Source organism: Gopherus flavomarginatus, chromosome 8, assembly GCF_025201925.1.
Source record: "Gopherus flavomarginatus isolate rGopFla2 chromosome 8, rGopFla2.mat.asm, whole genome shotgun sequence".
In the NCBI taxonomy this organism is placed as follows: Eukaryota; Metazoa; Chordata; order Testudines; family Testudinidae; genus Gopherus; species Gopherus flavomarginatus.
In genome coordinates, this window is record NC_066624.1 from 33,218,357 (window position 1) to 33,229,436 (window position 11,080).

Sequence of the window (11,080 nt, forward strand, 5' to 3'; positions counted from 1 at the left end):
CAAATGGGAGGGACACTGCCATGGTAGCCCAGGAAGGTTGGGGAGGAGGGAAGCAACGGGTGAGGTTGTTGCAGGGGCAACCCCCATGAATGGCATGCAGCTCATCATTTCTGCAGGATCTGACATGGAGCAGCTGTGTTCTCTGGTTCTCTGATACACTGGTTCTCCAGTACACTTGCCCCATATTCTAGGCAGGACTGACTCTATTTTTAGATACCATAAAGGAGGGATTGGCTCGGGGAGTCATTCCCATTTTTGCTTTTGCGCTCCCGGCCAATCTCAGCCAGGGGCACCCATGATAGCAGCAGACGGTACAGAACGACAGATAACCGTCATCTCATTGCCAAATTACACTGGCAGCAGACAGTACAGAACGACTGGTAACCATCTCTGCTATCATGCAAAAGCAAATGAATGCTGCTGTGTAGCACTAGAGTATCACCTCTGTCCGCGGCATCCAGTACACATACGGTGACTGTAAAAAAAAAAAAGCTGAACGGGCTCTATGGTTGCCGTGCTATGGTGTCTGCCAGGGCAATCTAGGGAAAAATGGCGCGAAATGATTGTCTGCCGTTGTGTTCCCGGAGGAAGGAATGACTGATGACATTTACCCAGAACCACCCGCGACAATGATTTTTGCCCCATCAGCCACTGGGCTCTCAACCCAGAATTCTAAGGGGTGGGGGAGACTGCGGGAACTATGGGATAGCTATGGAATAGCTACCCACAGAGCAACGCTCCGGAAATCGACGCTAGCCTCGGACCATGGACGCACACCGCCGAATTAATGTGCTTAGTGTGGCCGCGTGCACTCGACTTTATACAATCTGTTTTATAAAACCGGTTTATGTAAAATCGGAATAATCCCGAGTGTGACCCTCCACTTACAGATTAAAGAGGAGGGTAATTTAATTTAATTTAATGGGGGCATGGGGCTGCCAGACCCATGGAGTTGACAGTTCGTGACCCTCATGTAACCCTTTTGTGACCCCCTGAGGGGTCAAGACTCCCAGTCTGAGAACCCTTGCCTAGCCAATTACTTCCTTCCTGAAGCAAGGGTGCTACTAGGGAAGAAATTGCGACTGTTTCTCTCCTCAGGGCAAGACATGAAGCCAAATGGGCTTTGTGATTTGCATGTGATTAACAATTGCTGGGGGGGGAGTAAGGAGATGGACAAACAATTTAAAGTATTTGTAAAAGTAAAGTCTAAGTCATTTTCTGGCTGTGCTTAAACTGGAAGATTATTCCCCAAAAGAGGAATGCTGCATTCATTTTGACAGGGAGGATAATTAATTATTTATTATTATTATTATTATTTGCAAATTATAGGAAAGCAACAAAAGAAACTGTTTCCCTCAAAACCTAAGCCAGCAGTTTTCTCCCCCAAAAATGTTTACAGTTTTAGTCACAACAAGGAGGCATGCTTTGCATGTAAATAGTAGGTGGTTAGGGAGAGTTACTTTGACAGCTAATGTCTTGAGCTGCCTCCACATCTGTGGTCTAATAGAGTGACTCCATAGTAAGTGAAGTTGCTGATGAAAGGCAACCAAATTAAGTGGAATTTTTCATCTGAGTTTCAAGCAGGCTATACTGAGACCATTCAAGAGGGAATGAAGAAATGATTAAAAAGAGATTGCACTCTGTCTCTGGTGGCATCTGACATAAATGAACCTGAAAAGGCAAATAAGAAGACATTAATTTTAAAGACACACTGGTTCTTCTCAGTCAGTTTCACTGGAAATTGCATTGTTGAAAGCAGAGGGAGGGCAGTCTCTTGCCTAATAAACAAGCAACAGCATGCTGCAGCAGTGGGTTAAAGTTAAGCACACCCCAAAGAGAGGTAATTAAAGTCTTCACTTTATTATTTTTTGCATGTTAAGAATGTAATAGCTACAATATTCATAAAGCCATAGTCGTAGGCTTTCCCTTTTCATTCATCTCTTCTTTCTATAGGCCAATTTATAGTCTGAAAATGATAGAGCAGATATCAGGAAATGGCATGATCTCAGGAGTGATAGCACCTTCTGTGCCAAACAAATGATGTGGCCATATCTTCCCAGGCTGCAATCAGCATGGATTCTCCTTTTTCAGTCTACCAGTGTTTATGTGTTTGCAAGTCTTGGATTGGGTCATATCTTAGAGATGCTTGAGGCCAACAGCATAACTTTTGCAAATACTGATCAACTCAAAACATGGATCTTTGGCTATTTTGTCAGAAGATTTAACAAGGAACAGTTCAGGCTCTATGTATAGGGAGCTCTGTGAGTATCTACAAAATAAAGTCATATTATGCCTTGCCTCATGCAAGCAGCAGGAGTATAGGTGTGTATTATCTTGGTAAGGACAGACATGAACTGATCCATACATATATGTGAATTGAACTTGTATACTAACATGACATTGATTCCTCTCCAATTAGTTTGTGCCTGTGTGTACAATCTTACTGCAAATCCTAACGTTATTTTCCCATTTGGTGCTAGAACTGGTTTTAATTTTTGAACTGAAAAGTTTTCCTGGTGAAATATGGGAGTTCATCAAATTTGATTTTTTTCTCAGGAAAATATTGATTTTTTGGAAAATGTTTAATTTTTGATGGGAAAGTTAAACAAAAATTAGTTATTAACTGATATATCAAACTTTTTCAACTTAAAAAAGTCAACATTTTGAAATGAAATATCATTTTGATGGAAAATGTTGAATTTCTATATTTTGACATTTTTTTAACTTAAATTTTTGGGAGTTTTCATTCCCCCAGACTATTAAGTATTTCAACATTTTGTCCTATTTCTAGATGAAAACAAATGTCAAAATATTAGTATTTCCCATGGGATGAAGTTCTGTTTTCTGAACAGCGCTAGTTGCTAAAGTTAGTCACAATTACTTCAGTAAAGTGAAGAGCATGTCACACACACGAGTTGTAGCCTGTTGACGAGGCCACCAGCAGTAGAACATCACAGTTTACATAGCATGGGAAGGCATAATGGCAGCATGTGACACTTTCTTTATAGATATGCCCCAAAATGTTGCACAGGGTGAAACATTTCTTTGTACTGCACTAAAAGGCAGAGAGAAAGAAGAGTGTTGCTGTTCATTTGTTTTGCCTTAGAAACACCTTGATTGTGTGGAACATAGCAAAAACTTCAGTGAGTGCACATAAGGCATAATATCTTTCTACTAAACAATGAGCACAATGCCCTTAAAATAATATGGCACTCTTGGAGATGTGGCAGACGAGTGGAGGGTCCCACAGCTGGGTATTCTGGGTATCTTCTGCTTTCAAGTGGGCTGGGGGGAAATGCACTCAGTATTGGTCCATAGCCCTGCTTCAGAAAGGAAGTGTGTGCTTTCCTCTCCTTGTTTCTCCTCCTCTCCCTCCCGTGACAGTGCCTGCCAGCAGGGATCACAACCAAAAGTACCTTAGGGCTATGGCCCATGGTTGGGTGCATCAGCCCACTCCCTTGCTAAGTATCCAGGCGAGCTTCCTGTCCACGGAGGTACTCTGATATATAACATGCCCTTAGTCTATTTCTGCCCTTTGAACAACCATGAAAGATAAACTGAATTTTGCCTCGAGTCAGAAAAGCCCAACGTTGGATCTCTCTCTCCATTGCACGAGCTGGAATTAACATAAAGTACATGTCTTCAGATGGGCCAGAATACACATGGCATGTAGGAAAGTGAAGCATTTCCCAGGAATTGTCAGGGGAATGTTACCAAAGCTCTGAGCCTACGTCCTACAGGTAAATATAGAGAAGTTTTGATACATATAACCAAGATTAGACTCTGCAGTAACTAAATCAGCATAGCACTGTGGAGGCTTCATAGCCAAAACCTTGCAAATCAAAGATTGACATGAAGAGAATCTATAACAATCCCTTAAGTATTTCTGCTCCGCCAATTATATGGTAAAAATGCCTGGAGTTTACATTTCACTCAGAGTCAAATTACCATGCAAGTGACATTTCCTTTTTTACATCTCATGATAACACTTTAACTTAGAAGTCACAAACAATCATGGCACTTTGTTAACTACATGGCATTTCACTTCTATTCTGCAACTGCGGCACCCAGCTAATTAACTGTGATATAATTACAAAACATTGCTCAGCAAGCCTAAATTAACTGTGTGCTCGCCTGAGAGTATTAACACAGAATGAGGCTACAAGCAGGTAGGGCTGGGACAAAACCCCACATTTGAAAACAAAATTCCAAAACTTTAATTTTAGTGAGAAGCACAGAGCTGGAGGAAGAGTTGTATTTGGGAACATGGATCCGTACCAGTTTCTGTGATGGTGGGGCCAATGCAGAAACAGAACTACGCCAAGAATTATTTTTGCTTATGATTTCAGTGAGGAGGAAGTACCGTGAGAACATTATTCTTACTGCATCTCCTCTGTGCACAGCTTTGGATCTACTCACACCCCTGTCCCTGCCACAGGGCCACCACATCTCTCAGTCCTTCACTCTTCATTCAAACCCTTCATCTTGTATAGGCCTATTCACATCTGATGGTTCCCAGGCTCCATCTCCCACCAACCTTTACAAAACTGGACACCCCAGCACCGCAACCCTTCCATGTCTTTGCAGGGGAAATGAGGTGGATCATTTTCCTCCTGGGTTGTGGGGTATGCTAAATGGTCCAATCCCCCATCATAAAATTTCTTTTGTGTATTTTGGAATTGTTGTGGTTGGGATTTTGTGTACTCAAAGCCATAGTGGAAGATGGATTTAAAAGTAAAATAAGTTTAGTATTTTAGCTTTAGCATGGTGCAAGTAAGCAAAGGAAAGGGAAAAAGTTAAATACTCTATATTCCTATAGGCCAGGGGTTCTCAAACTGGGGGTCAGGACCGCTCAGGGGGTCACAAGGTTGTTACAGGGGGGTTGCGAGCTGTCAACCTCCACCCCAAACCCTGCTCTGCCTCCAGCATTTATAATGGTGTTAAATATATTAAAAAGTGTTTTTAATTTATAAGGAGGGGTAGGAGGCGCACTCAGAGGCTTGCTATGGGAAAGGGGTCACCAGTAAAAAAGTTTGAGAACCACTGCTATACGCTATGATGAACTGAAACCCAAAACTAGAAATGGATAGTTCTGATTTTACTTGGAAACCCAAAACACATTAAGATTTTCCCAAAACAAAAACACAGCTGCCCAAGGACATCCTATGTTATAACAGACACATTTCTATGCTGTATAATGATCAGTATTAGAGAATAAATTGCATCATTTAAACTATTTTTAAGCTGATCATATTTGTATATAGAAAAATCAGAGAAAAAACAATACATAGCAGAAGTACAGAGAGAACTCTGTAGAACATATTCAGAGCCAAATAATATCTAGGAAAAATACATGACTTGTCTGTGTATTATATTTGTGTGTGAGTGTGTGAGATAATAATTTACTTATTCCACACTGTAATTCAATCTCATAATGCAAATGATCTGTCGAGAAGTACACGTAGGCCAACAATGGATAGCAGGAAATAAACAAGAAAACACAATGTATTATGTAAGAGATTAGTAACAGGAATTATGGCTACAAGAGACCAATGCAATTTTGTTGATATGGTATTATTCTATGCACTTCAAACTGAAGTATTCCTGTGTTATAATACATCTCCAATTCATTACCCAGTGTTACTACTGGTGGCAAACATGCTCATTTACACCCAAAACAAATAAAAATAGCAAATAAAAGTAGCAGTTTGTGAAAATGAAGAGTGTATTACATCAATTAGCATTTCTGTAGGGTTAACCCTAGGATAGAGATTGATGGTGGCACTAGTAAAGTAACAATTGACAATTTATAGCAAACTGATACTAGGAACACAGAAACATTTTCTGTCAATATTTTAATTTACATTTAAATTCTATTTAGGGTGCTGCTATTGATAGGGAAGGGGATTGACAAGAGCTGTGAGTGGCTCTCTCTCGTAGATCACCATTACAAATCTGTCCAAGGATGGTAGTGATTGAAAGTCATTACCTTGTCGTAGCAATTCAGTGACCTATGTGAAGTAGGAAAAACTCAGTCTAGTTCCAAGGGAATAAGTAGCTATATCAGAAAAGCCATAATTGACATCTGGAAACCCCGGAAACCTAATGACCTTCTCCTCTTTAGAAATGGTCTCCTTTAGATCATAGCTCAGATACATTTGACTAGACAGTGCAAAAAAAATTGACATTGGCCTAGTCCTTGCTGGCCAGGGAAGATTTCAATGCTTAGGGCTGTCTGCCTCATACACCCTTAAAAATTAACTGTAAAAAAGAGTATATATAAAAGTTATTCCCACTAACTGGTCTTGTACTTGTATGTTATGATGTCCATCTTTTAAGAGGAATGCATCTCATTTCTAATCCTGCCTCAGATTTTGATTCTTTGCACTAACATGTCGTTTCACCGATAAACATTTCCTTCTATTTATGGCTATTGCTACACGCAATATGTTATAAAGCCATAAAAAGAACCTTTCATAGGAATCACCTCCTAACTTTATAAATTAACAGCATTAGAAGCTTTAATAGCTTTGATATAGTGGAATTTTTTCATACAATGGTCAGGAAATAATTCATTTTTAGTCTTTATCTTAATGTTACAGTTTAATTAATGCTGGACTAAAGTGCATCTGTTACTCTGTACAATGTGCAAGGCATCTGTTCGTATAGATAAATGCAACCTGAACATTCTATTAATGATACTTATTTACTGTGCATTTTAAGGTATTTGCATTTTATGTTTTTGCATAGTTGCCAAATTGCAGAGTTAGACAGTACACAAGAATGCATTTCTGTACTGAGGCTGGCTTCCACTCTTCCACCCACAAATTACCAGTACAGATTACTTTGGATGGAACTTTGTGCCCAAGTGAGGGTAATTTATCCATTTAAATACCTGATTTATAGGAATGGCCAGCTTCTTAGACTTCTCAGTGGTATCCGTAGCTAACACAATAATGTGAATGCAAAAATGAAGAGTTGGATAAAGCAAGATGAAGATGGACATCAGAATGGCAATGTTTTGTATGTATTTCACATTCACATTGCATTGGTTTAAATGACTATGCACGGTGACAATGAATTAACCTAGTATTCCAGCAGTGGTCTCACTAAATGCAAAGTCATTCAGAAGTAATATCATCTTAGGCCATGGCTACACTTACAGTTCTGCAGCGCTGGTAGTTACAGCTGTGTTCGTACAGCTGTGTAGGGCCAGCGCTGCAGTGTGGCCACACTGACAGCTACCAGCGCTGCAGTGTGGCCACATTTGCAGCATTTGCAGCTCTGTTGGGAGTAGTGCATTGTGGGCAGCTATCCCAGCATTCAAGTGGCTGCAACGTGCTTTTCAAAAGAGGGGGGTGGGGTGGAATGTGACAGGGAGCGTGGGGGAGACAGAGGGCTTGTCTACACTACAGAGTTGCAGCGCTGGTGAGGGGGTTACAGCGCTGCAACTTAGGATGTGTACACACCTGCACAGCACTACCAGCGCTGCAACTCCCTGTTTGCAGCGCTGGCCGTACACCCGGTCGAGCCTCGGGTGTAGAGGATCCAGCGCTGGATCACCAGCGCTGGTCATCAGGTGTAGACACTCACCAGCGTTTTTGTTGACCTCCGTGGCATAAGCAGGTATCCCAGCATACTTGAAGAAGCCTCTCTGGTAATCAAGCAAACTCCATTGCCCTGTGCTCACCTGACCCCTCCTTTAAATGCCCCAGGAATTTTAAAAATCCCCTTCCTGTTTGCTCAGCCAGGTGTGGAGTGCAATTAATCTATCAATCACTCAGCGACCATGTCTCCACGCACCAAACGAGCCCCAGCATGGGCCAATGCAGAGCTGCAGGACCTCATTAGTGTTTGGGGAGAGGAGGCTATGCAAACACAGATGTGCTCCAGAAGGAGAAATTATGATACGTATGGGCAGATATCGCAGTCCTTGATGAGAAGGGGCCATGAACGGGACGCCTTGCAGTGCAGGGTAAAAATTAAAGAGCTGAGGAGTGCGTACTGCAAAGCCCGTGAGGGAAATCGCTGCTCAAGAGCTGCCCCCACAACCTGCCAGTTTTACAAGGGGCTGGAAGCCATACTTGGGTGTGACCCCACTGCAAATCCTAGGAGCACGATGGAGAGTTCAGAGCAGGGAGAAGTGGGGGATGTTGTAGAGGACGGAGACAGTGAGGCTACTGGCGTGGAGGGAGACACCCCGGAGTCCCAGGACACATGCAGTCAGGAGCTCTTCTCAAGCCCGGAGGAGGCTAGCCAGTCGCAGCAGCTGGAAGCTGATGTTGAGGAGGAAGCTGAGGATCGTGCTCGTGGTAAGTAGATTTCAATGTTTTGGGAGAGGAGGATTTTGGTTATGGCTGCCTGCATGCATGCCTAAACGTGGAATAGCCCATTGATTTGATCTATAACGTCTCTGTAATCTGCCTCGGTAATCTCTTGAAATGTTGCTGCAAGAGCGTTTGCAATTTGCTTTCTCAAATTGATCGGGAGAGCCACCGTGGTCCCTGTCCCGGTCAGGCTAACTCGTCCGATCCACTGTGCAGCGAGGGGTGGGGGGACCATGGCTGCACACAGGCAAGCTGCATAGGGGCCAGGGCGGTATCCACATTCCTGTAGAAGACCCTCCCTCTCTTCCCAGGTAACACGCAGCAATGATATGTCTGGCAGTAGGAAACCCTGTTGAGAGTTTAGGGATAACTGAGTGCAGGGCGCCAGATTCGCGGTTCCCCAGCCCATGGCGCTCTGTTTTTACCCCCCCCCCCCCCGCCTTCCCAGCACGTAGGCAGCCACGCAGTGTGCTCCGGTGTTCCCCGACCCCCCCTCCAAGCAGTATCCTTCCCCGCGGTGTGCTCTGGTGTTCCCCGACCCCCCCTCCAAGCAGGTATCCTGCCCCGCCGTGTGCTCTGGTGTTCCCCCCCCCAAGCACATAGGCAGCCCCGCGGTGTGCTCAGGTGTTCCCCGTCCCCCACTCCAAGCAGGCATCCTGCCCCGCGGTGTGCTCCGGTGTTCCCCGTCCCCCACTCCAAGCAGGCATCCTGCCCCGTGGTGTGCTCTGGTGTTCCCCACCCACCCTCCGAGCAGGCATCCAGCACTGCATTCCCCCCCCCCCGGTCAATTCCCACTCCCAAGGGGAAATCGGGGCAAAACCACTCACCCCATTGCTCGCCATGACTTAGCTTGCCTGCCCTCCCTGTGTTATGTGAGGTATGTGAGAAGGATGCTACCAAAAGTCTAAAAAGTCCTTCAAACTGTGATAATAAACAATGATGCCTCTGTGTATTACATGGTTCTATCTCTCTGTTTTCTAGGGACCTTGACTACTGCAGCCGTATCACCGGCCTCACGTAGGTTGCAGAACTTGAGACGGAATCCTAGGAAATCAAAAGAGGAATTGATCAAGTCTGTAATGAGCCACTACAACAGAGAAAGTAGGAAGACAGAGGAATGGAGAGAGAAGACCTATGAATGGAGAAGCAGTGTACATGAGTGGAGAAAGACTGTACATGAATGGAGAAAGAGTGTACATGAATGGAGGCAAACAGAAAGCAGGAGAAAGGAACTGTCTGCCAAAAAAACCACAGAGCAGATGATAAGCCTCCTGTCTCGCCAAACTGAGTCTTTCGAGTCTCTTGTAGCCATGCAGACAAATATGTACCGTGGTAACCCACAGCCCTCCCAAAGCCCTCTTCCTTGTTTCCCAGTATTTCCACAAAACAACTTTCTCCAGCAGCCAGTTCCATATTATCCCCAGCTGCCCCCAACACCTATAAGATCACCTACCAGCCCTGATAATTATAATTCTTACCCTGTTCACTCCACCCCCATTATTCTGCAGCATAGTAATCCTGAAGTGCAGCAGACAGTGAATATTGATCAAAATAGGACATATTAAAACCTGTAAATGTACAGTCCACCACCCCTACCCCCTTGCCTGTTATGTACTGTATGTTGAATAAAGTTTTTTTTTTCTATTTCTTTCACTACGTTTTATTGTTGCTGGAAGTGGTAAATATTACACAGCAAGGTAAAGCAAAGCACATCAAATGCATCAAACATTACTGTTGGCTCTCAGCATCAAATTGCTCCCTTAAAGCATCCCTAATCCTTGAAGCCTTATCCTGGGCCTCCCTATTAGCCCTGCTCTCTGGCTGAGCAAACTCATCCTCCAGGCGTCGAACCTCGGAGGTCCATTCCTCACTGAATCTTTCACCCTTCCCTTCACAAATATTATGGAGGGTGCAGCACGCGGATATAACAGCGGTGATGCTGCTTTCCACCAAATCTAGCTTCCCATAAAGACAGCGCCAGCGAGCTTTCAAATGGCCAAAAGCACACTCCACAATCATTCTGCACCGGCTCAGCCTGTAGTTGAACCAGTCCTTGCTCCTGTCAAGCTTCCCTGTATATGGTTTCATGAGCCATGGCATTAAGGGGTAAGCGGGGTCTCCAAGGATCACAGTGGGCATTTCGACGTCCCCTACTGTGATCTTGCGGTCTGAGAAAAAGGTCCCGGCCCTCAGCCTCCTGAACAGGGCACTGTTCCGAAATATGCGTGCATCGTGCACCTTTCCAGGCCATCCTGAGTAAATGTCAGTGAAATGCCCACGGTGATCCACAAGCGCTTGCAGAACCACGGAGAAATACCCCTTGCGATTAACATACTCTGATGCCAGGTGGGGTGGTGACAGAATAGGAATATGCGTCCCATCTATTGCCCCTCCACAGTTAGGGAACCCCATTTCTGCAAAGCCATCTACAATGTCCTGCACTTTCCCAAGAGTCACGGTTCTTCTTAGCAGGGTGCGATTAATGGCCTGCAAACTTGCATCAGCACCATTCCAACGGTAGACTTTCCCACTCCAAACTGGTTCGCCACCGATCTGAAGCAGTCTGGAGTTGCCAGCTTCCAGCTTGCAATAGCCACCCGCTTCTCCACTGGCAGGGCAGCTCTCAATCTCGTGTCCCTGCGCCGCAGGGTAGGGGCGAGCTCAGCACACAGTGCCATGAAAGTGGCTTTTCTCATCCGAAAGTTCTGCAGCCACTGCTCGTCATCCCAGGATTGCAGGACGATTTGATCCCA

At 44.4% G+C, this 11,080-nt stretch overlaps 1 protein-coding gene across 1 annotated transcript; it reads left to right on the top strand.

Annotated features, from left to right (window-relative positions):
- Positions 1-8,083: 8,083 nt before the first annotated feature.
- On the top strand, positions 8,084-9,971 carry LOC127056808 (uncharacterized). Its single transcript, XM_050965109.1, has 2 exons — positions 8,084-8,312; positions 9,309-9,971. The coding sequence occupies exons 1-2, from the start codon at positions 8,120-8,122 to the stop codon at positions 9,890-9,892; spliced, it is 777 nt and encodes a 258-aa protein (XP_050821066.1). The 5' UTR covers positions 8,084-8,119; the 3' UTR covers positions 9,893-9,971.
- The last annotated feature ends 1,109 nt before the right edge of the window (positions 9,972-11,080 follow it).